The sequence below is a fragment of the Oryctolagus cuniculus genome, chromosome 16, assembly GCF_051225735.1.
Source record: "Oryctolagus cuniculus isolate XC-2025 breed Fujian yellow rabbit chromosome 16, ASM5122573v1, whole genome shotgun sequence".
NCBI lineage: Eukaryota > Metazoa > Chordata > Mammalia > Lagomorpha > Leporidae > Oryctolagus > Oryctolagus cuniculus.
In genome coordinates this window covers 50601351-50628679 of record NC_142882.1, presented here as the reverse complement: position 1 = coordinate 50628679, position 27329 = coordinate 50601351, and the positions used below count along the sequence as shown (strand labels likewise).

Below are 27329 nucleotides of genomic sequence, written 5' to 3'. Positions count from 1 at the left end.
TGCAGATTATGTCTGTAAAATGCACACTCATTTAAAATCCAATGTAATCCTTGGTTATATGCTCCATCTACATAAATCGCTACTCGCATTTGTAAATTACCGGACCTTGCCCTCATCTCATGTTTGTCCCACTTCTGGTTTGACAATCGTGCCTATGGGTGATTCTCAGAGCCGGGGTGCCCACGCCAGCATCAGCAGCGTCACCCCGGGAACCTGCACTCTCGTCTTCAGCCCCTCCACAGAGCCTCTGAACCAGAACTTCTCCAGGTGGGGCCCAGTGATCTTTGCTGTCACCTTCCTGCCAAGTGGACTCAATTCACACCAAAACCGCGGGCTCCTTGGGGCTGATGAGCACCTGAACACCTGCTGGTCACACCTGTGCTCATTCTCACTTGGATTTCCCAACAGACCAAGTCTGGGAAGTGTGGGGGCTCCACGTGAGCTGCGACTTCACCTGGAGAATGTTTGGGTTTTCCTCTAAGAGATGTCTTTCTCGCATTCTGGAAAATCCCTGTTGTGTAAGGATCTTAGGTCAGCGTTATCGAGCAAGCCATGTGTAACACACGAGAAGCATCCTTTGGAACTTTTGCCATTATGATTGGCTATATAGTCCCTGTTGAGGCATTTAATGGTGTGGGAGTGGCTTCCGGGAGTTGCTCTTGGAAAGGGACGGAACTGTGTCATCAAGGCGCCTCGGACCGTGCCTCCAGTAAACCCTGGCGTGAATCTGTTTCCTTCCAGCAAGAGCTGATCTACTTCACGTTCAGCAGGCAGGGGAGCGGGGAGCACACCGTGAACCTCAGCCTCCTGCTGCAGAGGTGCAACGAGGTGCAGCTCTGGGTTGCCACCGAGATCCTGCTCTGCAGCCAGCTGGGCAAGCGCGTGCAGCTGGTGAAGAAATTCATCAAGATCGCGGCACAGTAAGTTTCACCAGGTGGACAGTGCTGCTCCCCCCGCCTCCTCCCACAGAGTGTGGGTTCTTTCTTTTTTCTTTTCTTTTCTTTTCCTTTCCTTTCCTTTCCTTTTCCTTTTCCTTTTCCTTTTCCTTTTCCTTTTCCTTTTTCCTTTCTCCTTTCTCCTTTCTCCTTTCTCCTTTCTCCTTTCTCCTTTCTCCTTTCTCCTTTCCCCTTTCCCCTTTCCCCTTTCCCCTTTCCCCTTTCCCCTTTCCCCTTTCCCCTTTCCCCTTTCCCCTTTCCTTCTTTTTTTGCCCCTTGTGATGGTAAGAAGCATTGGGTTGCAAAAGGGTAATATTGAGTGAAAGTGACCAAATGGCTGACAAGGTCCGACCTTGCATGTTGAGGCCTTTGCATTCCAAGTATCTCTGTCTTCAGGAAGATGTAAGCATAGCACACGGAGGCAGTGTGCTGTGTGCTTAGAGCAAGAAAGCAGGTGGTACACAGCCCTCCAAGCCTGCCGCCAAACCACAGCGTGACTGGGTGAGCCACAGTAAGCGAGGAGCCTGGAGCGGGAGGAGTGGCAGGCTCTGAAAATCGGGTGCATTCCAGGATTCTGCACATTGCTCTTTGAGGCCCAACAGATGGGACTTTTGCAAGCCTTGCCCTGCCTTGCCCTGCCTTGCCCTGCCTTGCCCTGCCTTGCCCTGCTTGACCGCCGTCCTCACCTCCTGGTGTGCCCCAGACCCCAGCCACTCTGCACACCCCCCTCGAAGCTTGGACACCTGTGCTGACTCGGTCACACCCGACCACTTCCCCCCAGCACATTGCTATCATTTTTCATGACCTCAGTCCAAGTCTCTCCTGGACTTCCAGAGGCAGGGCCCCTACCTGCCCTCTGCACACACACGCACACACATGCACACACGCACACACATGCACACACGCACACACACACGCTTCCCCTCTTTAAAAGCCACTGTTTCCTATGTATCAAGCATACAGAAATGCATCCCAGGGCTGTGTGAGCTTGCGAAGGGCAGCGTCCGTTTCTAAATTAATCATTGCACCTGGAAGCCTGCCTCAGCGCTCGGCAGGTGGCAGCGATTCGGTAAATGTTGGTGGAGTGAAGTTGTCCAATACCAGATCCGCAGCCTGAGACCATTGGGTAGAAAGCTCCCCCTCCCCCCTGCAGGGAGCAGCATCCTCCCCCATCCCCAGGCTTGCCATTGTATTTCTCACTTTGCCTTCCAAAGCTTTTCAAAGTTTGATTTATCTATTTATTTGTTTGTTTTGTTTGTTTGAATGACAGAGTTAGAGAGAAGGGAAGAGAGAAAGAAAGATCTTGCATCCCCTAGTTTATTCCCCAAATGGCCTCAATGACCAGGGCTGTCCCAGGTTAAGGGCAGGAGCCAGGAGCTTCTTCTGGATCTCTCACATGAGTGGCAGGGACCCAGGCACTTGGGCCATCTTCCACTGCTTTCCCAAGGGCATTAGCAGGGAGCTGGTTTGGAAGTAGAGTAGCCAGGACTCACTCAAACCTGCACCTGTATGGGATGCCGGCACACTGCAGGTGGCGGCTCAACCTCCTGCACCACAGTGCCTGCTCGCACAGTCGTCTTTACATCAGACAGGTTCAAGTACCTATCAGGGCCCTGTATTTAGGGAATGTGTGCTGACAGGAACAGACTGATCCACACCCAAGCCCTCTCTTCACCAAGCTTGCCGTGTGCCTACGACTCCTCCAGCCGATGTGGTGTAGGGTAGAATGAGGTGGGTGCCCATGGGTGGGATCTGGTTTGTGGGGGAGGCTCCAACCCCATGGTGTGGAAAAGGAAACCAGGGGACCTCAAGGGAGGATTGTAGCATTGGAGGACCTGCTTGGCTACTGGGTGGATTTGATGGGTTATGGGTCAGAAGAGCACCGGCTACCAGGAAAGGCAAACTCGCTGGGGACAGAAGGAGGCCTGTGGCCCAGGAGGGCACCTTGTCCGCCTTGGCACCACAAGCCGGGTGGTTTGTCAGGCAGTGTGGGAGATCAGTGGGTGGAAGACGCCAGGACCCAACCGTGAAGGATCTTGAAGTTCATACAGAAGAGTTCGAACTGAAGCTCGAAGGCCAGAGGGATCCTCTGAGGGGTTTGGGGCAGGACGCTGGTGGGAAGAGGGGCTGTCCCTTAGGAAGGAAGGCTGCCCTGCGAGTAGCAGAGGCCGGGAGCTACGGGCCAGGGTCGGCCTGACCTGGCGTTTGGTGAGCCTGGAGAACACGTGCACCCCAGTCTTGGACTGTTTTTATGGTCAGTGCCCTCCCCATTTTTTTTATTCAGCCAATATGTTCTAAAATGACCCTTGAAAGTCCTTTTTTGCTAAAAAGGCTTTCTGCTAAATGCCAGTTAGGTGGAGAAATGGGACATAAATATCTCAAGGAGTAAAATGACACCCGCAGCCCAGCTCCCACTGTAAGATCCTGCCTATCCTCCAGGAGATGAAATAGATTCACATCTTCTCCTATAGCCTCTGAGCTCTTGAATTATTTATGGTGCCGGTCTCTATCCCTGGCCCCTGGAATAGAATGCCAACAAACATCCAGTTACATTCCTTATAATCACCCTGGTTAGGAAGAACCCAGGGAAAACAGTAATTTCCACAATCACAAAGTCTTTTCCCTGCCTAAGGCGGCTATTTGCATATTCATGTCTCCCCCACCTTCTCCGCCCATCCCCCACCTCTGGGGATGGAGTGGATTTCACTTCCTCACTCCAAGACAAAGGAATGTTTGCTGAACCGCAGTGTGTGTGACAGTGTGTTCTGACCGTGCAGCTGATCGCCCTGAGTGACAGGGACCCGGACTGAAATGGTACCTGATCTTTGCTCTGTATCAGAAATCATTAATTCCTTTCTTTACCAACAGATTCAGATATTAGCTGTCTGTGTTTTGTGTCGACTTTGAGAAAATGCTCAATGAACCGCAGAGATTCTTTATGGGCAGCTAAAAGATAGAAAGGAATGATGTCTAAGAGTCCGTAGAGATAAATGACACTAAATAAAAAGAGGAACAATTATTATTATTTTTTTTGACAGGCAGAGTTAGTGAGAGAGAGAGACAGAGAGAAAGGTCTTCCTTTCCGTTGGTTCACCCCCCAAATGGCTGCTATGGCCGGCGCGCTGCGCCGATCCAAAGCCAGGAGCCAGGTGCCTCCTCTTGGTCTCCCATGGGGTGCAGGGCCCAAGCACTTGGGCCATCCTCCACTGCCTTCCCGGGCCACAGCAGAGAGCTGGACTGGAATAGGAGCAACCAGGACAGAATCCAGAACCCCAACCAGGACTAGAACCCCGGGTACCGGCGCCACAGGTAGAGGATTAGCCAAGTGAGCCGCGGCGCCAGCCAGTTATTTTTTAATAATAATTTTCAAGCCATCTCCCCAAAAGTCATCTTCGGTTCAGCAAGTGCCGTCTAAGGACTTGCTGGATGCTGGGCAGGTGGGTGATGGACAGGATGCAAGCATGAAGTGGTCTCCTTCCCTGCTCTCCAGGAACCTTGGGTCTAGCGGGAATGCCACTTGGGGAGGCCTCACCCGTGGGGAGGGGGAGCACCCAGAAGTGAGAGAGGCCCCGGCCCCATCTGCTGCCCAGCAATTGGAGTGGCTTCCACTGGCAGGAGCTTGGTAGAGGGACTGATCTTTCGAGACATGATGTCCAGGGGTGGAGCTGATTTCAGGCTGAGGTGAGGGAGGGTCACGATGCTGTAGCCTTGGGCCGCAGCTGTTCTCAAAAACAGGTGGGAGGGGAGGGGGGGTTGGTGTCGCAGCCCTGCACAGTAAGCTACCCCTTGGGACACTCACATCCCACATCCCATATCAGAGTCTGGGATGGAGTCCTGCCTCTGCTTCCAATGCAGCTTCCTGTTGATGTGCTTTGGAAGTGGCAAATGATGGCCCACATAACCTGGGTTCCTGCCAACCACAGGAGACCCAGATTGAGTTCCTGGCTCCCCGCTGCAGCCTGGCCCAACCCTAGCTGTTGCCGGCATTTGGGGAGTGAGCCAGCAGGTGCATCTCTGGGCCTTCTCTCTCTTCCTCTCTCTCACTCTGCCTTTCAAGTGAAAACAGAGCAAAAACCAGGTGGGGTACCAACTCACCGAATAGGAAATCTCTTGTATATTCATGGGCTACACCAGCAGCGTCACGTTGGGCATGAAGGAGTCAGTCAGGCTGAGGGAACCTGCAGGCAGAGCCAGAAGATGGGCAGGAGGACCCAGAGGGACACCCCGTACCCAGTGCAGGTCCAGCAGTGAGGTGCCTGCAGCGCAGGTGCTCAGCCCACATAGCTTTGACACCAGCTGTGGAGGCAGCAGTGCCAGTCCGGGTTCCCGGCTAGGGCGCAGGTGCACTTGGCCTCGAGCGGGATCTAGTGCACAAGGCTGGTTTCAGGAGGACCTGCCGGAATAGCCAGTTTATTTCTCTTAACAGCCCAAACCCTTTTCCTGGTCTGCATCAGGCATTCTTATTCACTGCCTGTGCAACTGGAAAGCCGCCTATCTGCGGAGGGCAGACGTCCGTGTTGTGCTCACTGAGAACCACTGAAGTCTTCACAGCTGTTGGCCCATCTTGGAATGACGGGAAGTCACACTTCCTGAAAAAAGTCCTAAATACAGTAAAAAAAATACCCTGTCTATGAAGATACTCATCGTAACGTCCTGTGTAACAGGGAGAAATTGAAAGTACCTGAAAGGTCAGCAGTGGAGTAAATGCATTGTGGATTATGTTCTCCATGAAGTACTATGTAGCTGATAACGGTGATGGTGGAGAAGTCATAGTGCATTAGAGAGGTCTCACAAGGTTCATGGGAAGTGGAATTAAAAGATCAGCTGAGAAGCCGGTGCCGTGGCTCAATAGGCTCATCCTCTGCCTGCGGCGCCGGCACACCGGGTTCTAGTCCTGGTCAGGCACCAGATTCTGTCCCGGTTGCTCCTCTTCCAGGCCAGCTCTCTGCTGTGGCCCGGGAGTGCAGTGGAGGATGGCCCAAGTACTTAGGCCCTGCACCGCATGGAGATCAAGAGAAGCTTCTGGCTTCGGATCAGCGCGGTGCGCCAGCCGCAGCGTGCTGGCCACAGTGGCCACATGGGGGGTGAACCAACGGCAAAGGAAGACCTTTCTCTCTGTCTCTCTCACTGTCCACTCTGCCTGTCAAAAATAAATAAATAAATAAAATAAAAAGAAGAAGACTTAGAAGAAGCTCCCAGCTCCTGGCTTTGGCCTAGCCCAGCCCCGGCTACTGTAGCCCTCTGGGGAGGAAGCTCCCAAATGAAGCTCCTGGCCTTGTCCTGGCCCTGCCGTGGCCATTTGGGGTGCGAATCAATGGATGGAAGATCTCTCTCTAACTCTTTTTTCAAATCAATAAAATAAACCTTTAAAAAAGTAAAATACACAAAAGCTACAAAAAAATTTTCAAAATAAGTAAAAAGCGGCACGTTGATGGAAGCCGGGCCCCGGGGGCTGTTGAAATGAGCGATGTGCGGGTGAAGAGCCGTGAGTTTGAAAGAGCCTCCCTTGAAGGTGTAAGTGCTTGCAGGATAGCTTTCCACCAAGCAGGGTGCCAGGCGTCGCGACTCCTGGGGAACAGGGGAGGGCGGCCCCGGGCGGCCTCAGCCTGCCCTTGGCGATCCTCCGGCCCGAGGAGGCTTCTTCACAGCACTCTGATTCTGATTCTGCTCTCTGACTCTGCAGCTGCAAAGCCCAGCGGAACCTCAACTCCTTCTTCGCCATCGTGATGGGTCTCAACACAGCGTCCGTCAGCCGCCTGGCGCAGACCTGGGAGGTGAGCCGCGGGCAGGTGGTGGTGGGGAGGCCGAGGGGCAAAGGGATCGGGGGCTGCAGGGCACGCCTGCCTGTGTGCTGAATTGATTGAAATGGTCTCAGTGAGTCCAGCCCTGCTCGGACCAGACGGTCCTTAAGTGGTTCTCCAATTTGCACCAAAGGGATGCAGGTGATAAAAGGTGGAGCGTGGGACTGTGTAGTTCCCAGGGATAAACGTGCGCGCTCCGAGGCGGACAGCGTGGTCCAGTCCCCAGTCGCGGAGATGGACTTGCGCGCTCGGAGGCGGACGGTGTAGTTCCATCCCGCGGCGTGGGGATGGACTTAGGAGCTCGGAAGCGGACGGTGCGGTCTGGGTCCGCGGCGCGGGGATGGTCGTGTGCGCTCAGAAGTGGATTTGCTTGAGCCGTTTGTGATGTCAGAAGCAGGCTACAGTCTTTGTAGAATTTGCAAAAGTAAAATAATTATGTAGGCTTTGTCTTGAAAAGGGACATCCCCCCCCCGCCCCCAACCCCCCAGTGTGCTGGACTTCAGGCCTCCCAAATCCCGGCCCCGCCCCTTTAGGTGGAGGGGGCTTCCTGGTGAAAAGGATACAGAGGCCCCGTCCAGCTGGACTCTGGGGTAGACGAGGGAAGAGTCGATGCCACAGCTGATCAGGCAGGAGGAAGACAAATGGCTTGCCAGGGCCTGTGCGGAGTGGCATTTGAATGAAACCTTGAAAGACACTTTGATTTGCAAAAATCGGAGGAGCAATAATTCCACTGAACTCCAGCAGCTTCTGTTGGATCTGCACCCCGCCTGGCTGCCGTACAGGCGCAGGGTGGTGTCTGGGCGAATGAAGGGGCTCGCACTGTCCCAGCTTGGTCAGGGGGGAAGGGGTAGGTTTGAGACATTAGATCAGAGGTCCCCAATTGTTTGAGAGTGAGTACTGTTTTTTAAAAAGAGATATATGTATTTATTTATTTGAAAGGTAGTTGGAGAAGGATAGACAGAGACAGAGGGAAAGATCTTCCACCCACCGGTTCGCTGCTTTAAAGGGCCACATCATCCAAGTCCCAAAAGCTTCTTCTTCCAGGTTTCCCATGTGGGTATAGCAGCCCAAGCACTTGGGCCATCTTCCGCTGCTTTCCAGGTGCATTAGCAGGGAGCTGGTTCAGAAGTGGAGCAGCTGGGACTCGGACCAGAGCCCATCTGGGATGCTGGCCCTTTAGACAGCCAGGGTCAGCCCTGAGAGGGAGTGCTCTCCGGCTGGGCATGCCGTGTGGGCTCTCCCCTTGTAGGGCACGAGCAGTGGCAGGCTGTGTGCAAGGAAACAAGCATGGCTGTGTCCTGTGAAGCTTTGCTTTCCAAAAGCCGTCGTCCGTCTCCACTGTGTTGCTTTACCTCATTTTGGAAGCAGGCTTACTCCGTGGCCGACTTCCAGTGCACATCAGTGTGACTCTGGACATGTTGGGCTTGAGGTGCCACCAGAGCACGCGTGTGGTTTGTCCTGCAGACTAAGCCCCAGCTCAGAAGAAGTACTGGAATCAGCTGCAAGTGTCTACGGCCTGTGCTTTATTTAGTTTGTCCTCTGCTCTCCAGTGTTGGGGCAGGGGTAGGAGTTTCCAAGCAGATTTTTTTTAAAGATTTATTTATTTATTTGAAAGTCAGAGTTACACAGAGACAGACAGAGAGGCAGAGAGAAAGAGGTCTTCCATCCACTGGTTCATCCCCCAATTGGCTGCAACGGCCTGAGCCAGAAAGCCAGAAGCCAGAAGCCAGAACCAGAGTTTCTTCCTGGTCTCCCACACAGGTGAAGGGACCCAAGGACTTGGGCCATCTTCCACTACTTTCCCAGGCCACTGCAGAGAGCTGGATCAGCAGTGGAACAGCCGGGACTCGAACCAGAGCCCATATAGGATGCTGGTACTGCAGGCGGCGGCTTCACCCGCTATGCCACAGCGCCATCCCCTCCAAACACATTTAACTACCTGTTTGCCGTCATAAACTAATGCAGCTCTCAGGTGCCCAGACAGGACGATCGTCATCTCCATCTCTCCATCGTGTTGCTTTGCCTCGTTTTGGAAGCAGACATTCCCGTAAACGTCCCCTCTTGAACACTGGTGTTAGTGTCGCAGCTGGAACTCGCTGAGCCCCGACCCTGGCGTCTGTGCGTCTTGTGGAGCCCTGTCCATTTCCTCCACTGCAGAACAAACAAGTCCCAGAGCGTGGACACTGACCGGGAGCCAGCGAGCTAGAAACAGGGTCACAGCCCAAACTCGGAAGCACAACAGAGCGCTAAGTCGGGGGCTGAACTCGTATTCATCCCCCACCGCCCTCTGCTACGTCTCACGCCACGTGTTGATGTGGTGAGCTTCGCAGTGGAGTGATTGGGCCTGTGGAAGTCCAGGCCTCCCCGCTTAGGGCTTCTTGGCCCCTCACTGGGGAGCCCTGTGCTGGGAAACACACTGCAACGTGTCTGCCTAAGCTGTCAGCCAGGGTGCTGACCTCCACCCAGCGAGACGAGGAAGGTCAGAGAGGGGGTGGCCAGCTCAGCTTTCATTAAATAGTCACCTGCATGTGCAACCTGTACCAGCCAGACCCCTGTGTTTTAAAGGGTTTGTAGCAGCAGTGGGGGCGGGAGGGGGGGGGTGAAAATTGCATAATGAGAAGCAATCAGGGCAGAGGTGGGAGAACTTTACATTCAAAAAAGGAACACAGGCGAACAGGACGCAGGACATAAAGAAAACCCCCCTTGGTGCCTTTCAAAATAGCTGACTCATGTGCCTTTTTTTTTTTTTTTTTTTGTATGTGTTTGCTTTTTAGAAAATCCCTGGGAAGTTTAAGAAACTGTTTTCTGAACTGGAGAGTTTAACTGTAAGTAGTCGAGCCAAAGGCTACTTCCTCTTAAGTCGAGGTTCTTTCTAGATTTCTCTCTGTGCCCACGCCCCGGCGTTAGCGAGCTCAGACCAGCCTGCTGCTGCAGAGAAAAGTTAACTTCGTGTCTTGTGGCGAGGAGAAGCCAGCGGGGGGTGCTGCCTGCTCGCCCCATGCGCAGCAGATGTGAGAGCCGTCCCCTGGGTGGAGTTCAGAAGGCAGAGTTTAAGGCCAGCTCCCTTCTAAGCCTGTATGTTAATAAGCCTGCGGTCAGGGTGCACCTGGTGTCCTGGTGCTGCACACTTCTCTCAGCAGCCTTGAGGGGTCTGTACAGAGTAGCAGCCTTGAGGGGTCTGTACAGAACCCAGAGTTTCATTCAGCAGCAGCGTGCTCGGTGTCCTGCGCCTTGTCAGCGCACTGGGAGGGCAGTCGGGCTTCACCAGGCACCTTGCAGAAGGCGCTGGGCGTACCTCATGATAGAGCCTGCGGAGGAATCGCTCTTCAGGGAAAGCAGCCAGGCAATGGAGGGGTCCCCTCTGGTTTCCTGTCGCTGCAAACCAGTAGCTGGCAGTTCATTCACGTTCCCCGCCCAAATTTCCTGAGCTTATTCTCCCAGGAGACGTGGGGCTGCCTCCTTCCGTCTCTCTGTCTAAGTCACATTCCAGCATACAGCACAGGCGGACTTAGCAGCGGTTCTGTGGCTCACCACTGAGTGCCCCTTTCTCTCTGCGATCTGCTTGCTTCCACAGGACCCTTCCCTGAATCACAAAGCCTACAGAGACGCGTTCAAAAAGATGAAGCCACCCAAGATCCCGTTCATGCCCTTGTTGCTTAAAGGTAATGTTTGTCTGTCTTTGGTGCTGTGTGATTCCAGCTTCCAGACATTTCTCTCTCTGTGTTTAGAGGGCAAAAACAAAAGAACAGACAAAAGAAGACACCCTGTTTCTTTCTTTCCAATCGTGTTGGCCGCGAGACCTGCCTGTATTTGGTGGTGCTACTTTTTCAAGTACTTCATTGTTGAGCAGACTTCAAAATATTTTTAACTCAGAAAACTCAACTCTGGAAACTTTTGCATTCTGGTTTTACTCCACTTTTTAAAAAAAAGATTTATTTTATTTATTTGAAAGGCAGAGTTGCAGAGCGAGGTAGAGCCAGAGAGAGAGAAAGGACTTCCATCTGCTGGTTCATTCCCAAATGATCGCAATAGCTGGAGCTGAGCTGATCTGAAGCCAGGAGCTTCTGGGTCTCCCACGTGGGTGCAGGGGCTCAAAGATTTGGGCCATCTTCCACTGCTTTCCCAAGCCTTAGCAGAGAGCTGGATTGGAAGTGGAGCAGCCAGGATGCAAACCGGTGCCCATATGGGATGCTGGCAATTCAAGCTGGGTAAGCTTTAACCCACTGCACCACAGTGCTGGCCCCTACTCTGCTTCTAAGTGCTGTGCTGGTTCCTGTGTTGGCTGCTGTCCACTGAAGTCAACCAAGAATAAGGTTGGCATAAAGAACCCAGATGGTAATCATCACGCAACTCGTCGGCTCAGTGATTGTCTTTCAGAGGGGATGGATGAAAGGCCACTGTTCTAAACTCTGGCGTGCAGCGTATATCTTCACCTGTGTGTTTTCCCGGGCAAGGGGGTCTGGCTGTCTTACTGGGTCATATTTTGATGACTTCAAGGGGTTTCATGGGATTATTCCTTCATCAGGCCCCCGCCCTTCAGGGCCATTGCCTTCTGCTGGGCGAGGCTCCACGACCGGTCCCAGAAACACAGTTCTGGAAATGAGTGATGTGGGCACTGCACTGCATGGCCACCCTCACCCCCTGCCACCCGCCATGGATACAAAGCCGGCATTCCCACCACAGCTTCTCTGCAGAGCAGCCAGAGCTCGGAGAACTGTGAGATGCCTGTGTCCCTGCAGCGACTCTGTTAGCTTCATCTGAGATGATGCAGGTGTCCCCATGAAACAGGAATGCAGTGTTATTAAATATAGAGTATTATAGTTTACAGTGTATATACTGTATGGTATTCTCTATATAGCATTATAGTATACAGTATGTAGACTATATAGTATACTATATATAGCATCATAGTATATGGTATTTATACTACATGTATACTATATATAGTAGTGTAGTATATGGTATATATATTGTATAGTATACTATACGTAGTATCTATATACTATATATAGCATATACTATAATATATATATATAATATATAGTATATATTTATTATTATAATATAGTATGTTATGTGTTATATATTATGTTATAATATAGTATATTATATAATATAGCATACACTGTATATACTATATAGTATTATTAAGAACAACTGAGAGATGCATAGGACGCTTCATTGGAGCTGAAAAGGCTCTGTTAACCACGAGTGGAGGACGTCGGGAGAGGTTGCAATGCCCGAATAATGATTTAAAGTCTGTTCAATCCTTGGAATTCATTTGCTTTGAAGCTCAGTTTATTCAGATTTTTCTCTTTATTTGCAAAGTAAAATGCCCTCAGCTGGAGTGTAGAGGGTGACAGGTGGGAAATAACACTTAGAATCATTTAGACGCAGACAGGGACGGTGGAAAATGAGGACAGATGGGGGAGAGGAATTGATTTTAGGAGGAAAAAATTTAGAAGCAATAAATACCTTAATGAGGAATTGGTTGACAGTGCCCCTTTAGCTTAATTAGGCGTGAGCAGAGCTTCCTGCCGTACATTCGTGGTTTTCCCCCCGAAATATTCACTGCGGCTGAGTGTCTCAGGCGCGCATCTTAGCTTGGATGCAATTTTCTGCTCCGCCGACTTTAGCCCTCTTTGTTGGCAGCAAAACAAATGCCCCTTTTTTTCTATTGCAGAGACTTTTTGCTCATTCCCAAAGAACCACATTGGCCACTTAGCCTTGTCCCACTAGAAGCTGCCTTGGGTTTAAATAAGTACTCACTTAGTCCTTTGCCCTTGTGGTCATAATAAAAATGCTGCTCCCTGCCCGCGAGCCCCCTTGGCAGCTTCCCTGCCTGCTGGCCTCAGTGAGTTCGCGTTGGGGGGGGGGGGGCGTGACTGAAGGCAGCAGGGGCCACACAAGTGGCCTTAGGAAGACATCACTGTACAAGGTGCCAGAGGCAAGGCGTGCATTGCTGCTCTGAATGGCCACATCCCATACCGCAGGGCCTGGGTTTAGTGTTGGCTGCTCCGCTTCCCGTAGCTTCCGGCTTATGCACTGGACCTCATGGCTCCTCACGTGAGCTGCGTTGGAGTTCCAGGCTCCCAGCTATGGTCTGGCTCAGCTCTGGCTGACGCAGGCATTTGGGGAATGAACCAAGCGGATGGGAGATCCCCCTCCGTGTCTGTCTGCCTTTCAAGATAAATGAAGATGAGTGCATTAAGAGGTAAAGCTGCCGAGGCAGCTGGTAGGGCACTCATCAGCAGGTGGACTGTAACCAGTGGTGAGAGAAGTCCAGGCCCTTTCAAGTTGAGGTGAGTGGGGACGGGTGAACCTTGCGACACTGCGGGAATGGACCAGGCCACTCCGGAAGGGCGCTTGTCATCTGGAATTCCCACCAAGGCAGAATGCAGGCTTTGAGGCCAGGTGGCGTGCAGGCAGAGCCTGCGCCCTGTTGCCTTTACCGTTCACAGAAGGGGGACACTTACTGTGTCAATCACTCCTCTCTAAACGCGGTGTCACAGGAAGAAAGCTTGCAGTTGTTTTCTGGAAGCAAAATTGCAAGAGATAATGAAACGAGCAGATAATTTGTCAGAAGACCCGCGTGCTCCATGGTGCATCGTTTTCCTACTAGGACAGCGGTTAAAAGGAAAGGGAGAAAAAGGCCGGTGCTGGAAACTGTGTCCTGGCCGCTCCCTGGGATGGACTTGTGGCTTGAGTTGCCCCCTGGTGGGCTGTCAAAGCCCCAGGCCCCGGGCACTCTGAGCCAATTTCAGGAGCACCTGTCCCATAACTGCCCCCACAGGGACAAGCAGAATAAAAATCTTGATTGGCTATAAATACATTCTTTTTCTAAGAGTTTTAAAGCACCCCCTTTTTTCTAGAAGGCTTTTTTTTTTTTTTTTTTTTTGGACAGGCAGAGTGGACAGTGAGAGAGAGAGAGAGACAGAGAGAAAGGTCTTCCTTTGCCGTTGGTTCACCCTCCAATGGCCGCCGCAGCCGGTGCACTGCGGCCGGTGCACCGCGCTGATCCGATGGCAGGAGCCAGGAGCCAGGTGCTTTTCCTGGTCTCCCATGGGGTGCAGGGCCCAAGCACTTGGGCCATCCTCCACTGCACTCCCTGGCCACAGCAGAGAGCTGGCCTGGAAGAGGGGCAATCGGGACAGAATCTGGCGCCCCGACCGGGACTAGAACCCAGTGTGCCGGTGCCGCTAGGTGGAGGATTAGCCTAGTGAGCTGCGGCGCCGGCCTCTAGCAGGCTTTTTAAAAAGATTTATTTATTTGAAAGGCAGAGAGGGGGAAGCAGAAAAATTTTCCATCTGTTGGTTCACTCCCCAGATGGCTGCAACTGCCAGGCCTCGGCCAGACAGAAACCAGGAGCCAGGTGCTTCTTCCAGGTCTCCCACACAGGTGCAGGGACTCAAGGACTTGGGCCGTCTTCCACTGCTTTTCCAGGCCATAGCAGAGAGTTGGATCAGAAGTGGAGCAGCAGGGACTTGAACCAATGCCCACTTGGGATGCTGGCATCATAGGTGGTGGCTTTACCCACTGCACAATAACACTGGCCCCCTATCTATCAGGTTATTTTAGCAAGATTTTTAAAAATCATTTTTATTTGGTGCTCTGTTTTTGATGTAACCTGAATGTTCTCTTTAAATTGCAGCAGCCGTACAAGACCACTTACCATATCCCATAGAATTAAAGATACCTATGTTTATTTTGGTTTAAAAATTTTTGAAATCTTTGCCTACTTTTTTTCCATAATACACATTGCCCATGAGCTTTTTTTTTTTTTTTTTTTTTTTGAAAAGCAGGGTGCGGGGAGAGAAAGAGAGATCCTCCATTCTCTGGTTCACTCCCCAGATGACCACAGGGGCCAGGGCTGAGCTAGGCCAAAGCCAGGAGCCTGAAACTCCGCTGGGGTCTCCCACGTGGTGGCAGGAACCCAAGCACTTGGGCCATCACCTGCTGCCTCCCAGGCGCATTAGCAGGGAGCTGGAGCAGAAGCAGAGCTGGGACTCCAACCCACACACTCCAGTATGGGAGGCAGGTGTTCCAAATGGTCTTTTTGTTTTTGATATTCATTTATTTATTTTCTTCTACCTGAAAGAGTGATGGAGTGCAGGGGGAGGGAGAGAGAGAGCTTCCATCCACTGGTCCATTCCCCCAAATGCCTGCAACAGCCAGGGCTGGTTAGGCCGAAGCCAGGAGCCAGAACCTCCATCTGGATCTCCCTCATGGAAGGCAGGACCCTAGTACTTGCTTCATCACCCGCTGTCTCCCAGGGTGTGCAGTAGGAAGCTGGACTGGAAGCAGGGCAGCTGGGACCCGAGCCAGCGCTTAGATATGGGATGCAGACATCTCAAATTCCAGTCCTGCACCCCGACCCCATTTCTCGCCTTCATCAGTGATGGTTTTTCCTACCCAATCACATGAGGCCGGCAACCTTGCCATCCTTTAACCGGCCCCTTTTCTTACTCACTCCTCATACACAATCAGGCACTGGCTTTGGGAACCAAAAATGTAAACGTCAAAATCTTAAGTCTTAATTATTTCAGGGGAAACAGGCCCCATGTACTTCGTCCAAGATACTTTTTCGAAAGCACACGTCAGTGTTAAAATCCTATCGTTTGTGTGCACTTCTCTGCTCAGCATTCTGAACCAAAAACTCACTGGGCCAGAGTACAGTTAGCTTATTGTAGCAGTATGTTTTTCCCACTGGTTTAACAGTAACTGAGGCTCAGGAACTTATAAAGGGGAAAGGTTTTCCTGCCTCTTTCAGCTGCCTTGGGGGCAGGAAGTCCGAGACCCAGCTGCCCCACTGGCTCAGTGACCGGTGAGGGCCTCGTGCAGGCGGCTTCTCAAAGGTGGGAGCACCTGCCAGGGCAATCACATGACAAGACAGGCAGCCAACGTGCAAGGAGACACCAGTCTTGATGTATTTTAATAGCAACCCTTTTTGCATGAACTAAGTGGGATCCTATAAGAACTGTAGTATTCCCTTCCAAGGGCATGACCCCAGTGACCTAAGTGAGTCTCACTAGGCCCCACCTGTTACAAGTGCCATCACCACTTAACAGTGCCATACCAGGAACCAAGCTTCCAGAACAGCAGCCCTTGGAACACAAGCCCCATGCAAACCACAGCACCTACATTACACAGGCTGAAGATGGATTGATTTTTTGTGAGTGCAAAATATGGACATTTGGTGAAGTGAGGTGCTTCTTAATACACACACACTGTGCACCTACATGTTGATCACTCTCCAGACTCAATTTCAAGTGATCTTGCCAAGTGCGTGGAATGTTCTAGAATGTTTAATAAAAATGAGAACATTGCTTTGCAGGTAGACCTCACCAGCCTCCGCCTCCTGAGCCATTCCTAACGGTGTCCATCTTTGTGTTCTTCATTCTCAGATGTCACCTTTATTCATGAAGGAAATAAGACGTTCTTGGATAATCTCGTCAATTTTGAGAAGCTGGTACGTAGCTTTCCTTGTGTGCCCTTCTTCCCACTGCATAGGAGAGGAACGCCTGTCCCCTTGACTCCAGGAAACACCTGGGCCAAGTGCTTTTCTCCCCGGGATGCAGGGGGATTTCCAGGGCCACCTGTGCTCTGGGATGTGCGTTGTCGGTTCAGTGTGCAGCAATGAAAAATAGCCGTCCTGGCAAGGTTTCGAGACCCAGATGTGAAAGGGCGCCCTTTGTTGTTAAGAACAGAGCCTCACTGCATCAGCACCAGCAGTTGGGCTTCCATTGAGCCGAAACAAAACTGCGGTGCCTGTCGGGAGGCCTAAGACGGGGCTTCACTGCCATCCCGGCCCCTCTCTGTGTCTCAGCTCCCAGGGCTTCCAAGGCAGGGAAGGAGAAACTCATCCTGGGCAGGCATCTGCCAGTACCGCATGCTTGAGAGGAGGCTGGCATTTGGAGGGGCTGCACGGGAAGGAAGGGCACCCCCTTACCGTCAGCCGCCCCGCTCGTGAGTAGGAACGGTCCCTGGAATGCCTCTCCCCCAGGTATCTGCAGGACAGTGCCCCGTGCTTTGTCCTGTGGCTCCTGTGGCTTTGTGTCCCGGCCCTGAGCAGAAGTGGGTGTCCCTAGAACTGGGCGACTGTAAAATAGAAGCCCCACTTGACCACTGGGGGAACAGGTTGTCCTGACAGGTGAGCTGCAGTGTCCTGGGTTACACTGCCCGCCAGGGTTAAAGAGGAGACTGGTCACCCTTGCCCCCAGAGCCTGGCTGCGGGGTGACCTTTTCAGCGATGGCAGTGGGTCTGAGTGGGCTCGTTGAGGAGCCGGTTCCCTGTGAGTCTGCATCAGCTGGGTTGAAGCAGAGGCTGCAGGCCATGCAGCCTGATGAGACCAGGTGAGGCCTGGCGTCTGACCTTTGCCTCCTAAGCACATGGCAGGGTCCCCCAGCTCCCTCTGCACCACCCCGAAGGCGACCATTCTGGCCTGTGGTGTTGGAAGCGGACATGTGCGTAGCTCTCCAGGTCTTTCTGCACTGAGCATCCTGGACTCCGAGCTCAGTTGTTTGAGAGGCTGCCATCAGAATGTGGCCGCGGGCAGTAGATCGAGTGTTGATCGCTGCACCTGCGTGTGGCCGTGTGCGCCTCGGAGCTCACCATGGACCCAGCCGAAGGCTGCAGGCGCTAGGAGTTCCATCTCGCAGCAGGCTCAGCTCCCGCATTGGAGACTGAAGAAACAGTCGCAGGAACGCAGAGCCATTGGTCAGCATTTATGTCACCTCCTGGCCAGCACTTTTGGTTACACACCAAGTGAGTGTGTCCAAAGCTCTTAGGTGAGGTTGGTCACACCAGGTGGAATTTCTGTAGAGGTCTAGTCTTGTCTTTTCCTCCAGCTAACCTGGAGGGGCCCGGGTGGACACCTGTGCTCTTTGTAAACCACTGTTGCCTGCTGTTAGGAGTAGACTGGCCGTTGACCTTTGCCCTGAATTGACCCAATGATTTGATGAAGTTGCTCGTGTCACCAAAAGCACAGCTGGGAAAGACCCTTGGAAGAGGCCAGCAGCCTTCCTGGGCTCCCTCCTTCTGACCAGCATCTCTGGGGACTCCCCAGTCCTCCTCCTTCTGACCAGAATCTCTGGGGTCTCCCCGTGCCTCTTCCTTCTGGCCAGCATTGCTGGGGACTCCCTGGGCCTCCTCCTTCTGGCCAGCATCCATCTCCAGCCATCAGCAGAAATCCTTCAATGCCACCTTCCTTGTGCTAAGTCACCCTGATGACTGAATCCAGATCTAAATAACACCCCTGCAATTAGAAGAAATAATTGTACCCTTAATTCCTTAAGAAAATGTAAGAAAATCATGTGACATAAACATGAGGGCACATCAGAAAGTTCATGGAAAATGTGTATCTTATAAAAACTCCATGGCTTTCAAATATAAACTTCTCTTTTCATTTTTTTCCCCGCATACTTTTTAAAGCCCCCTTGTAATACTCTGTTTTGTAGCCTTTAGCAGAACTTGTTTTAAAAGAAAAGGGGGAGACAGGTACAACTGCCTGCACAGAGCCGCCCCGTTGCTGGCCCACGAAGCCATCGGGGTTGGCGGCACATTGTTTTCCAAGATGATCAGTGGGCTCCTGGGCCTCACAGGAGCTGGGACTGAGGTCCCCCAGCACGCCTTGTGCTGGCCCTCGGTACATGGAGGAGACGGGGTGATGTTTGCCGGGAAGCACACAGATGAGTTTTATTCCTAGCCCTGTGTGACAGTTGGATGCAGAGACAGTGTTTTCAAGGAATGTATCATTGCAGAGGACGGGGTTTCTCCTAAGCTAAAACAGGATCATCTTTCACCGTCACGCCCAATAGAGCCTAAGTGAATTAGCTTGTGAGAAGCCAGTTCCTCGTGATGGACGTTAACTTAAGCCAGCTCGCAGATAATTCAGTGTATTATGTCTCTGCCGCTGACACAGGCCAGCACATTAAATCAGACCCCAGGCAGACACAGGAGCTCGTGGCTCTAACAAGACCTCTCTGGTCCCCTTTGCTGCCTCAGCAACTCTCGGCTGTTTCCCTTGCAGACTGTTCACAAAGGAACAAAGGGCTTCCCCCTTTTCTCTTTCCATTCCTCCAGGGTGAGAGCACCCGTGTTCCCCTTTATTTCCCTCCACAAAGGCTAACGGTGAGAATCAGGGCTTGGATTTCAATGCCCCAGCCCGTGGGGGGCTTACATGAGCTATGCAAACGGCACACACACGATAGAAATCAATGTGACTGACGCCACCGCTTAGAACAACCGAGATCGCTCTCCTGGGAACGGCGGTAAAAATTTAGGGAAGGAAACGTAACAATACATTCACAGACATGAGTCAAATCTCATTTCCTTCGCAAAAACGCAGCTTGAGCCGCTGCTGTAATCACTGTCCTATTTAATTTTCCACTATTGAGTGGAAGTCCATTAGAAATACAGTCGCAGGAACAATTTAATCAGTAGGTCACATTCGAATCATGTCCCTGTGGCTCTGATGGATTTTCCTTCAGGCATTTTTTGGTGTTAATGTTATTAGCCTTTCAGCAGTCCTGCCGAAATTGCTATCCGTGGGTGAGCCCCTGTGTTCGGCCCGTGTGGGCAGGACACCAAGGATGGTGACCCCAGGGGGCCAAGTTTGGAGGACCGGCGAACAGATGATGGTGATTTTTGAATATTGGGATTTTGATATGCAACAAAGTAGGGAGTTATTGTAGATCCTCGAGCGAGCAAGGGCACGAGGAGCACAGAATTCAGAAATTATTCCAGCAACGGTGTGAAGGAGTTAGAGTGCAGAACAGTCTCTTCTAAAATGCTGCGTCTTCTCATTGCAGAACACTAGCAGTGGCCCGCATGGCCAGAGGACTGTTGCAGATAAGCATGTGTGTGCTCTTGGGATCTTTATAAAAGCAGCTGCAAATGTAACAAGACTTTTGCATGGAGGTAGTGAGGACTTTAATGATGAGTTTTCATTTTTGCTTTTTGCTTTTTTTTTTCTTTTGAGGAGGGGAAGTGCTGGCCACTCCCCAGATTCCCACAACAGCCCAAACCGGGCTGATGCCAAAGCTGGGAGCCAGGAACTTAATCCAGAATGCCCGTGTGGGTGGCACGGACCCAATTACTTGAGCCATGGCCCCTGCCTCCCAGAGCATGCTTGAACAGCTGCTGGCATGGGGAGCTGGAGACAGGTGTGGAACCCAGGTACTCCAGCATGGGGTGTAGACATCTTAACACCAAGCCAAATGCGCACCCCTCATGAGGACTTTAAAGAAAGAAACCAGTGCACACACTGAAGTCGATAGGAGGGAATGTAAGTTAAGAGCAGAAAACAGTCTCTGCCAGGATGTGTTGGATAGTGTCTGTTTTCACAAGGGTCTGGTGTCATCGAGGCCATGAGGACCCTTCCTTTGTTCTGCACACGGGAGGCTGTGTGTGTGACGCAGGGGAGGCGCAGAGCATGCACAGCCCCCTGGTACTTTCTGGTCAGGAGGAAGAGAAGGGAGCACTCCAGCAGTGACCAGGGCTCAAGTCTGTAGACAATGCAGAGAGCCTGCCGGGCCAGGAGGGAGGGCTCAGGAAGGCTTCGTGGATGACAGGTGACAATGACCTGAAGGGAAAAGCTAATGAGGACTGGAAGACTTGGGCAGGAGGGCTGCTCTGTTTTAACCCATTTTCCCAAAGCCCATCTGGAAAGTGTGTAGCCCGGTTTTTGTACAGACAAGGACTAACCGTTCTTTGATACTCCAAGCTCATTGGCATCAGGCAGAATCCCGTCCAGCTTCCAGTGTAGCTCTTCTGTCGGCCCACAAGTTGTTAGAGTCTTTATGCATCCCAGGAGGCCGTGTTAGCGCTGCAACCCCTCCCGACCCGGCCACTGATCCGTTTCCTGTTCTGCCTTCCAGCATATGATCGCAGACACGGTCCGGACCCTGAGACACTGCAGGGCTAACCAGTTTGGTGAGTAAGCAAAATCAGCTGTGGCCTGTGCATTGGTAGCTAGAGTGGCTGTGTACGAGTCTTTGGTGGTAACAGATTTAACAGCTTGTAAAGTGTAACACGTCTGTATAGCAGGTGCATGTTGTATGCCTGTCTCAGTTTCCTCATTGCATGGGAGGTGCTAAAGACAGCATCAGGTGGATGGTTGTCCCTGTATTGGTGACTTGATGGTGCCCAGAGGGACTTGAGACAGTCTGAGGCTCCTCACCCCAGCCCTGGCCAGAGCTGAGCTGATCCAAAGCCAGGAGCCAGGAGCTGTTTCTTGGATGCAGGGTCCCAAGGATTTGTACCATCCTCTGCTGCTTTCCCAGGCTCATTAGCAGGGAGCTGGCTCAGAAGTAGAGCAGCTAGGACTTGAACCGGTGCCCATATGGAATGCTGGTGCTGCAGGCCAGGGCTTTAACCTGCTGTGCCACAGCACCAGCCCTGAAAGGGATAATTTTAAATTCAGGGCCTGGTTATTTGAAAAACTCAAGTGCATTCATACCACTGGATATGTGCCTATGTAATTCTCCATTAGGTATGCAAGTGCAGTGCCGGGGTAAGAGAGACCGTGATGATGACGTTGTCGTGGAGGTTTGGTACCCGTGTGAGCGTGGTGTTGCTGGGAGTATGGCTTCATGCTTCCTCCACCCACTGCTTCCCAAGTATTTACAGTTTGGTTAGCTAACGAGCTGTGCAACATCGATGTCCCCTACTAAGGGGCTTCGGTTTGCATCTGCTCCAAGAATGGGCAAGGAAGGTTATCGTGGTGTGGCTCTCCTCAACCTCTCAGTCACCAAGTCACTCTATGGTTCTCCCATGTGGGTGGCAGGGGCCCAAGTACTTGGGCCATCTTCCGCTGCTTTCCCGGACCATTATCAAGGGAGCTGCATTGGAAGTGGAGCAGCTGGGACTTGAACTAGCACCCCTATGGGATGCTGGCCCCACAGGTGGTAGCTTTATCTAGTATGCCACAATGTTGGTCCCTGTCTGAATCCATTTTAACAGTTTATATGGTCATAGTAAGTCAGTGTCAGCATTTGGGATAAAATACGCTGACGTTAATCAAGTCCCATGTAAATTATAAAGTCCGTGGCCGTGGTTGGCATTGTTCACTGGGCTGTTATTTTGAGGCCTGCAAAGTAACAACAAGATTATCTTTGGTAGCGTCTGGTTTTCCAAACCACTGTTTCCCAAACCAGGATCAGGTCCTCTGTGCATTTCAGAAACATGGCCTAAACAAACAGCTTTTTGGTCACTTCCAAGCAGCAGGGAGAGGGGAGATGAAAAAGCCTTATAACTCCTGGTCCTTTACTGCTCAAAGCTGGAAGCCTTATTTCCATAAAACCAAGGAGTGAAGCCACCCGTGACATACAGGTCTTAAGCGATTTCCTCATAAAACGCAGTTGTCAGAAAGAACAGGAGAAAGGTGACAATAAAATGCAAGAGGAAAATAAACTACCCTAAGATGCTGTCCGCCTGAGTGTCCGTGTTGCACTCTGCCTCACATCCCACGGAGCGAGAGGAGCTGATGGCACCACACCTCTGCGTTGTCCCGCCATGCACAGTTTGGCCAGTAGCTCCATGCCTCAGCTGCCTTGGGTTTTTGTTGGTTTTGACCTTGGTCCACGGGCTTGCACGGGCTTGCCTGGCATGCACGGAAGCCCATTGTGGCCCCTTGATCCTCTGCCTGCCCTGGGTTCACGAGTGGGAAATCCTGGCTGGGTCCTTCGAAGTGGACTTTCAGAACCTGCTCTGCCTGTTTGCTGTACTTTGCGTTCTGTTTCGTGGCATCTGTTGATGCAAATGGCCCGTGACTCTTTTTTTTCCAAAACAAGGGCACTAAAGCACTGACCAAAAATATAGTAACAGCAACAGTGATGACCTGTTGTGCTCATAGGCCACATAGATGATCTGTGGGTGATTTCTAGCTGTCTAGACCGAGGTACAAGAGCCAGTGCAGACAAATGCTGTACATGGCCACGCAGTGTGGGAACTCAGACCATAGGCACAAGAGCCATGGGGACCTGATGTTGAGCCCTGGCTGTGCCACTCGCTGGCTGTGACCGTGCTCGGTGTCCCGCCTGTGGGGAGGGCTCATAACCCAGCTTGTGGACAGTGTGTGACGTCAGGAACAGCAGCAAAAGATCTCTCCAGTCTGCTTACATCTAGCCTGGGTTGGAAAGCATTTCCACCTTAGGACCAAGGCACCTCTGGGACTCAGACCCGTGACAGCCTCCCTTGGGGTTTGCCCTGAGCCCTGACTGGGGGATTTGTGGTGTTTGGAGATGGCATTGCTGCTCCCAAGGCGCTGATCACCTCCTGCTCCTCCTCTTCTCTCCTCTGACAAACAGGAGGCGACCTGTCTCCGAAAGAGCATCAGGAATTGAAGTCCTACGTGCACCACCTGTACGTCATTGACAGCCAGCAGGCGCTGTTTGAGCTCTCGCACAGGATCGAGCCGCGGCTGTGAGCGCCGCCAGCCCCTTGCCGGGACGGCCGCACCCGCTCTGCTGGGAGGCGCGAGGTTGCTGAGTTTTATCAGTGCCCCACGAGACACTCACAGGAAAGCCAGCCCCAGCGTGCGCCGTGGGTGACCACGAAGAGAAGCTGCTCCGTGCCACTCCTGGGGTGGGAGGGCAGATGGAGCATCAGGAGCTGTCTTGAAATGGAGAAATCTGGGTTTCTTATGATCACGTTGTTGATTGAGTCCAGCTTTCGACTGAAGACAGGAAAACACGTCTCGACGTACCCTACCCCGGCATCTCTGGGCCGCCCACGTACAGCAGCAAGCACCCTCACTTTGCCTGGCTTGCAAACTTCCTGCTTACAAACTCTCAGAGTCCTCCTCTCGGCCACCTAAAGACAGCGATGGTGTCTCTAGGTCTCCAGGGAGGAGAGGGCTCTGTCCAGCTGAACCCAGGACAGCACCAACAGCTGCTTGTCTCTAGGGGTGAGTGCGGACCGGCTGCTGGCACCCATGCCCTGACGTGCCGCTGAGCAGTGCCAAGGCATGCGTCTCTTTGCATCCACAATCACATCGCAGCGTCTGCTCGCAGGTGCATTTAGTTCCTGTTCAACTGACTCGCAGCTCCAGGCAAAGCAGACTAAGTTGCTTTGCCAATAAGGAAGAAAATAGTCATCGCTAAAAAACGGACTCAGTGTTGAGTTCCTGGGGATTTTCTTGACCCCAAGGAGCAGGCTCTTCTCTGTGTCAGGCGGAACACGGTTTTGAAAAAGCACAGAGCCTGACCCCTTGTGGGCACGCGGCAGCTGCTGCTGGGCCGAGTCAGGCCTGCAGTCTTGAGCCTGAGGGTGCCCAGTGGTTTGCACACTTCGGGCGGGCTCCCTGCCCCCAGTATGGCTTGTGATCAGCTTAGCTGGCAGGGAGCAGGGCGAAGGGCCATTGGCTGTAGGGAGCACTTAGCACTCTGTCCAAGGAGGAGGTAAGACGCCAGCAGGGGTTGCTGGTCTTTGGCAAACATAAAGTGCCCAGATGCATCGTGGTGTCTGATTCACATTAGAGACCCCCCCAAGTCCTGTGGCCGCCTCGCAGCCACAACAGAGATTTTCTATACTTTAAGTCTTTGTTGCTACCCCTTGGTTTCAAGCGGGGACTCTGGTAGCAAACAGGATGAGGAGGGGTTGGAGAATTGCCCATACGCTGCAAATGAGCAGGCAAGCCCGTGTGTGCAGGTGTCGGAATCCACCTGTGCCAGCTACAGCTGTGTCGCTTTGCCAAGGTACCAGGGCCCTGCTTCTGGTATTCGATCCCATCATTGTCCACACCTAGGACCCTCAGCGTCCTTCTCTCCACGCCCCCATTCTTCTCTCGGCTGCCCACCCGCCCACACAGACCTGCTTGCTCCTGGTCTCGCCAGCCCCTCGTTCAGCTTCGTGGCTGATGGGGGCCCTGTGCCCTCTGAGGCCGTTTGTAGCCATGCCGCTCTTGGGGCTTCAGATAGCGCCAGCAGGAACCCCCTGGAGGAAATCTTCCGTGGGACGTTCAGAGAGACCCAGACTGGGCCAGCATGTCATACTCAGTCCTGTAGGACCGAGGACTGGCCACTCCCAGATCCGCTTCCTGCCACAGGAAGGGACCAGGTTTTGCTGGAGATTAGAGCCCTGGAGACCTGGGGGAGGAGACACCCCCTACCCCAGCTGCTGCAGCACTCCCTGCATCCTGCCCTTGGTAGCTGGTGAGGGTGACCTGTGCCTACCTGCTCTTGTCCTTTCTCTATGCTAGGGACAAGTCCATCAGCTGAGGCCGTTCTGGTGTCGCCTCAACATTCTAGAGTTTGTCTCTTCCTCGGCACTAGACCTACCCTGCTCCAGGTAGACAGCCAGCCACCTGGAGAAGTGGAGTTCTCAGGGAGCAACTGCTCCCGCAGGGCACCTGCTGCCTACACAGGGCGGACGTGCAACTTGGCCAGAGTGGGCTGCACGTACTTCATGTCAAAACGCTTGTCACCTGCTGCATCTCAGCAATCCCGCACGGCGTGGGTGGACGCGGGCTGGGGTGGAAGTGGCCCTAGTACAGCTTCCCCTCCAGCCACTGTCATAGGGCCTGCAGGATGACAAAGCCCAAGGGAGGACTTCGTTTTGTTGAGATTGCCTTCTCCCCTGCCCCTCCCACCCCTAGCCCGCCATCTGAATGTCTGAAATCTCTGGATCTTTTCTGGAATGTGTCCACTGTCTCCACTATTTCCCAAGTAGCAGCTCTCAGAAATTTCAGGGGGTGGGGGCAGGTGATGCTCCCCAGGAAGCTCTCTCTAAGGAAGCCGAGCTGAGAGCAGGCCATCAGGGAGGAGAGCTCCCAGGCTCCCTGTTTGCGGTATGGGCCTCTTCCATGAAGGTTTTGTCCTGACTCAGCAGGTGGCCTGGATGACTCAGCACTTTTCTGGCTCTCCTTTGGGTTTTTACATCTCTATGCTTGTGACAGCACAACCATGGGCAGCCCCGAGGGTCTTTGTATTCATCCACAAACTAGCCCTGCTTCTAAGTTGGCACTGGGCAACCATCCACAGGCTCCCATAGGCAAAATTGTAACTTTCCAATTTCTGTTTTTAAGGTTCCCCATACACATTCGCAGGTGTTCCACAGACTACTGTGTTTTGAATCCAGTCGTTGTTACACAATCTGTATAATTGCCAAGTGGTTTTAGGGATAAATATTAGGACTAGCATTCACTTTTTTTTTTTAGTATCTTTGATTATGTTTAGAATAAGTTCATTTTCCTAGACCACAGGGGGTAAGTGTGGAACATGCATTGAATTTGGAATCATTAAAAAAACAGCGACACCTCCGAATCTGTAGAGAGAGGATGCTACGCCAGTCCACGCTCACCTGGGAGTGCGGGAGAAACAGGTGCACAGAAGAGGTAGCTGGTGATGACTCTTGGTCCCTGGGGCTGGACCTTCTCTGCTGCCCGAACCCAGCCCTGCAGTCCTGTTGGAGCCGGCGTGTGGACCACAAATCCCAAACAGGTGTTCCTTCAACGGCACAAGGAGTCCCTGCTCCTGAGAACCTGGGCGAAAACATTCAAACGCAGTCTGCCACACAGGATTTCTTGTCAAGTTTTACAGACATGTCCTTAAAATTTCAGCCTGCTTACTAGCGAGCACACCAGTCTTGCTTCAAACTGGTAGCGGGGTGGGAAAGGCTTTTAAACGTTGCCAAAAAGTATGATGAAAATGTACTACTGTGTAAAGCAAAGCTGTATATACTAAACGTTTTCTAGCAGAGTAATATTTATTTGCATAGCCTATTTATTGTATTCGTATTACACTGTTATTAAAAACTGGGATGAAATCCATGACCTGAAGCGAGGAGCCTTGCCTTCTCCCGTCTCGTTCACCAGGGCCGCTGTGACACAGTCAGCTTGCGTTAACGATTAGAAGACAGAAACCCCCGATCAGGGCGTCTACCTAACTTCTCAGGGACTACGCTTGTAGTTTTCCACCATCGAAAGAGCTGGTGAATATGAAGCTTTTGTGGAGTTACCAGCATTGCCATGAACAGTCCCCCCCCCCATCTTTCACACTTCCTGCCTCTGTATATAGGACCGTGCTGTGTATTCATCGAAGCTAGCAAGCAATAACTTAATATGTAAAAATGGCCAAGCAATATAAGGTGAACACATACAAGTAACGGTTACCTTATCTGTATTTTCAAGTGTTTTTTTTTTTTTTAACTGCTTTTCCAAATATAAGACTATGGTAAAGACACTCCTTGGGCCTCCTCATTGCTTGATCCGTGATGCTTGTGGGTCAGGTGACCTGTGTTTTGGGGAGCAGGTGCTGAGAGCCCAGAATTTGCTCACTGAGAGAGCTGGAAGGCAGCCCGCTGAAGCCTGCATCGCTCTGCCACTGGCTTCCTGCAGAACCCAGATAGGACACATTGGCCATTGCATCCTGAGATTTCGGGATCCCACAACCATTGTCATGGCCTCGCCCCACTTGGAATAGGACCAGGAATCCCCCCTTCCCCACCGCTCCAATACCGAGAAACGCGCCGAGCCTGGTAGGGACACTGTGGCCCTGGCATCAGGAGACCTGCAGGTGCATAGAGCAGCTGAGAAGTTCAAGGACACCAGGGAGTGTTCTGGTGGCTGCCGTTCAGGCCAAGGCGTCGCCATCA

At 52.2% G+C, this 27329-nt stretch overlaps 1 protein-coding gene across 5 annotated transcripts in view; it reads left to right on the top strand.

Annotated features, from left to right (window-relative positions):
• The window catches only part of RAPGEF5 (Rap guanine nucleotide exchange factor 5), a 250077-nt gene extending 223160 nt beyond the window's left edge, over positions 1 to 26917 (top strand). For 4 of the 5 annotated variants that reach the window (XM_089315364.1, XM_051852807.3, XM_089315365.1 and 1 more), the window contains 7 exons: positions 742 to 920; positions 6619 to 6709; positions 9511 to 9561; positions 10311 to 10398; positions 16141 to 16205; positions 20615 to 20669; positions 23045 to 26917. In XM_089315364.1, coding sequence (XP_089171490.1) covers positions 742 to 920; positions 6619 to 6709; positions 9511 to 9561; positions 10311 to 10398; positions 16141 to 16205; positions 20615 to 20669; positions 23045 to 23163 — 648 coding nt within the window. In that variant the 3' untranslated portion in view covers positions 23164 to 26917. The remainder of the gene's footprint in view (positions 1 to 741; positions 921 to 6618; positions 6710 to 9510; positions 9562 to 10310; positions 10399 to 16140; positions 16206 to 20614; positions 20670 to 23044) is intronic. The other variant, XM_089315368.1, reaches the window with a different exon arrangement.
• Positions 26918 to 27329: the final 412 nt, after the last annotated feature.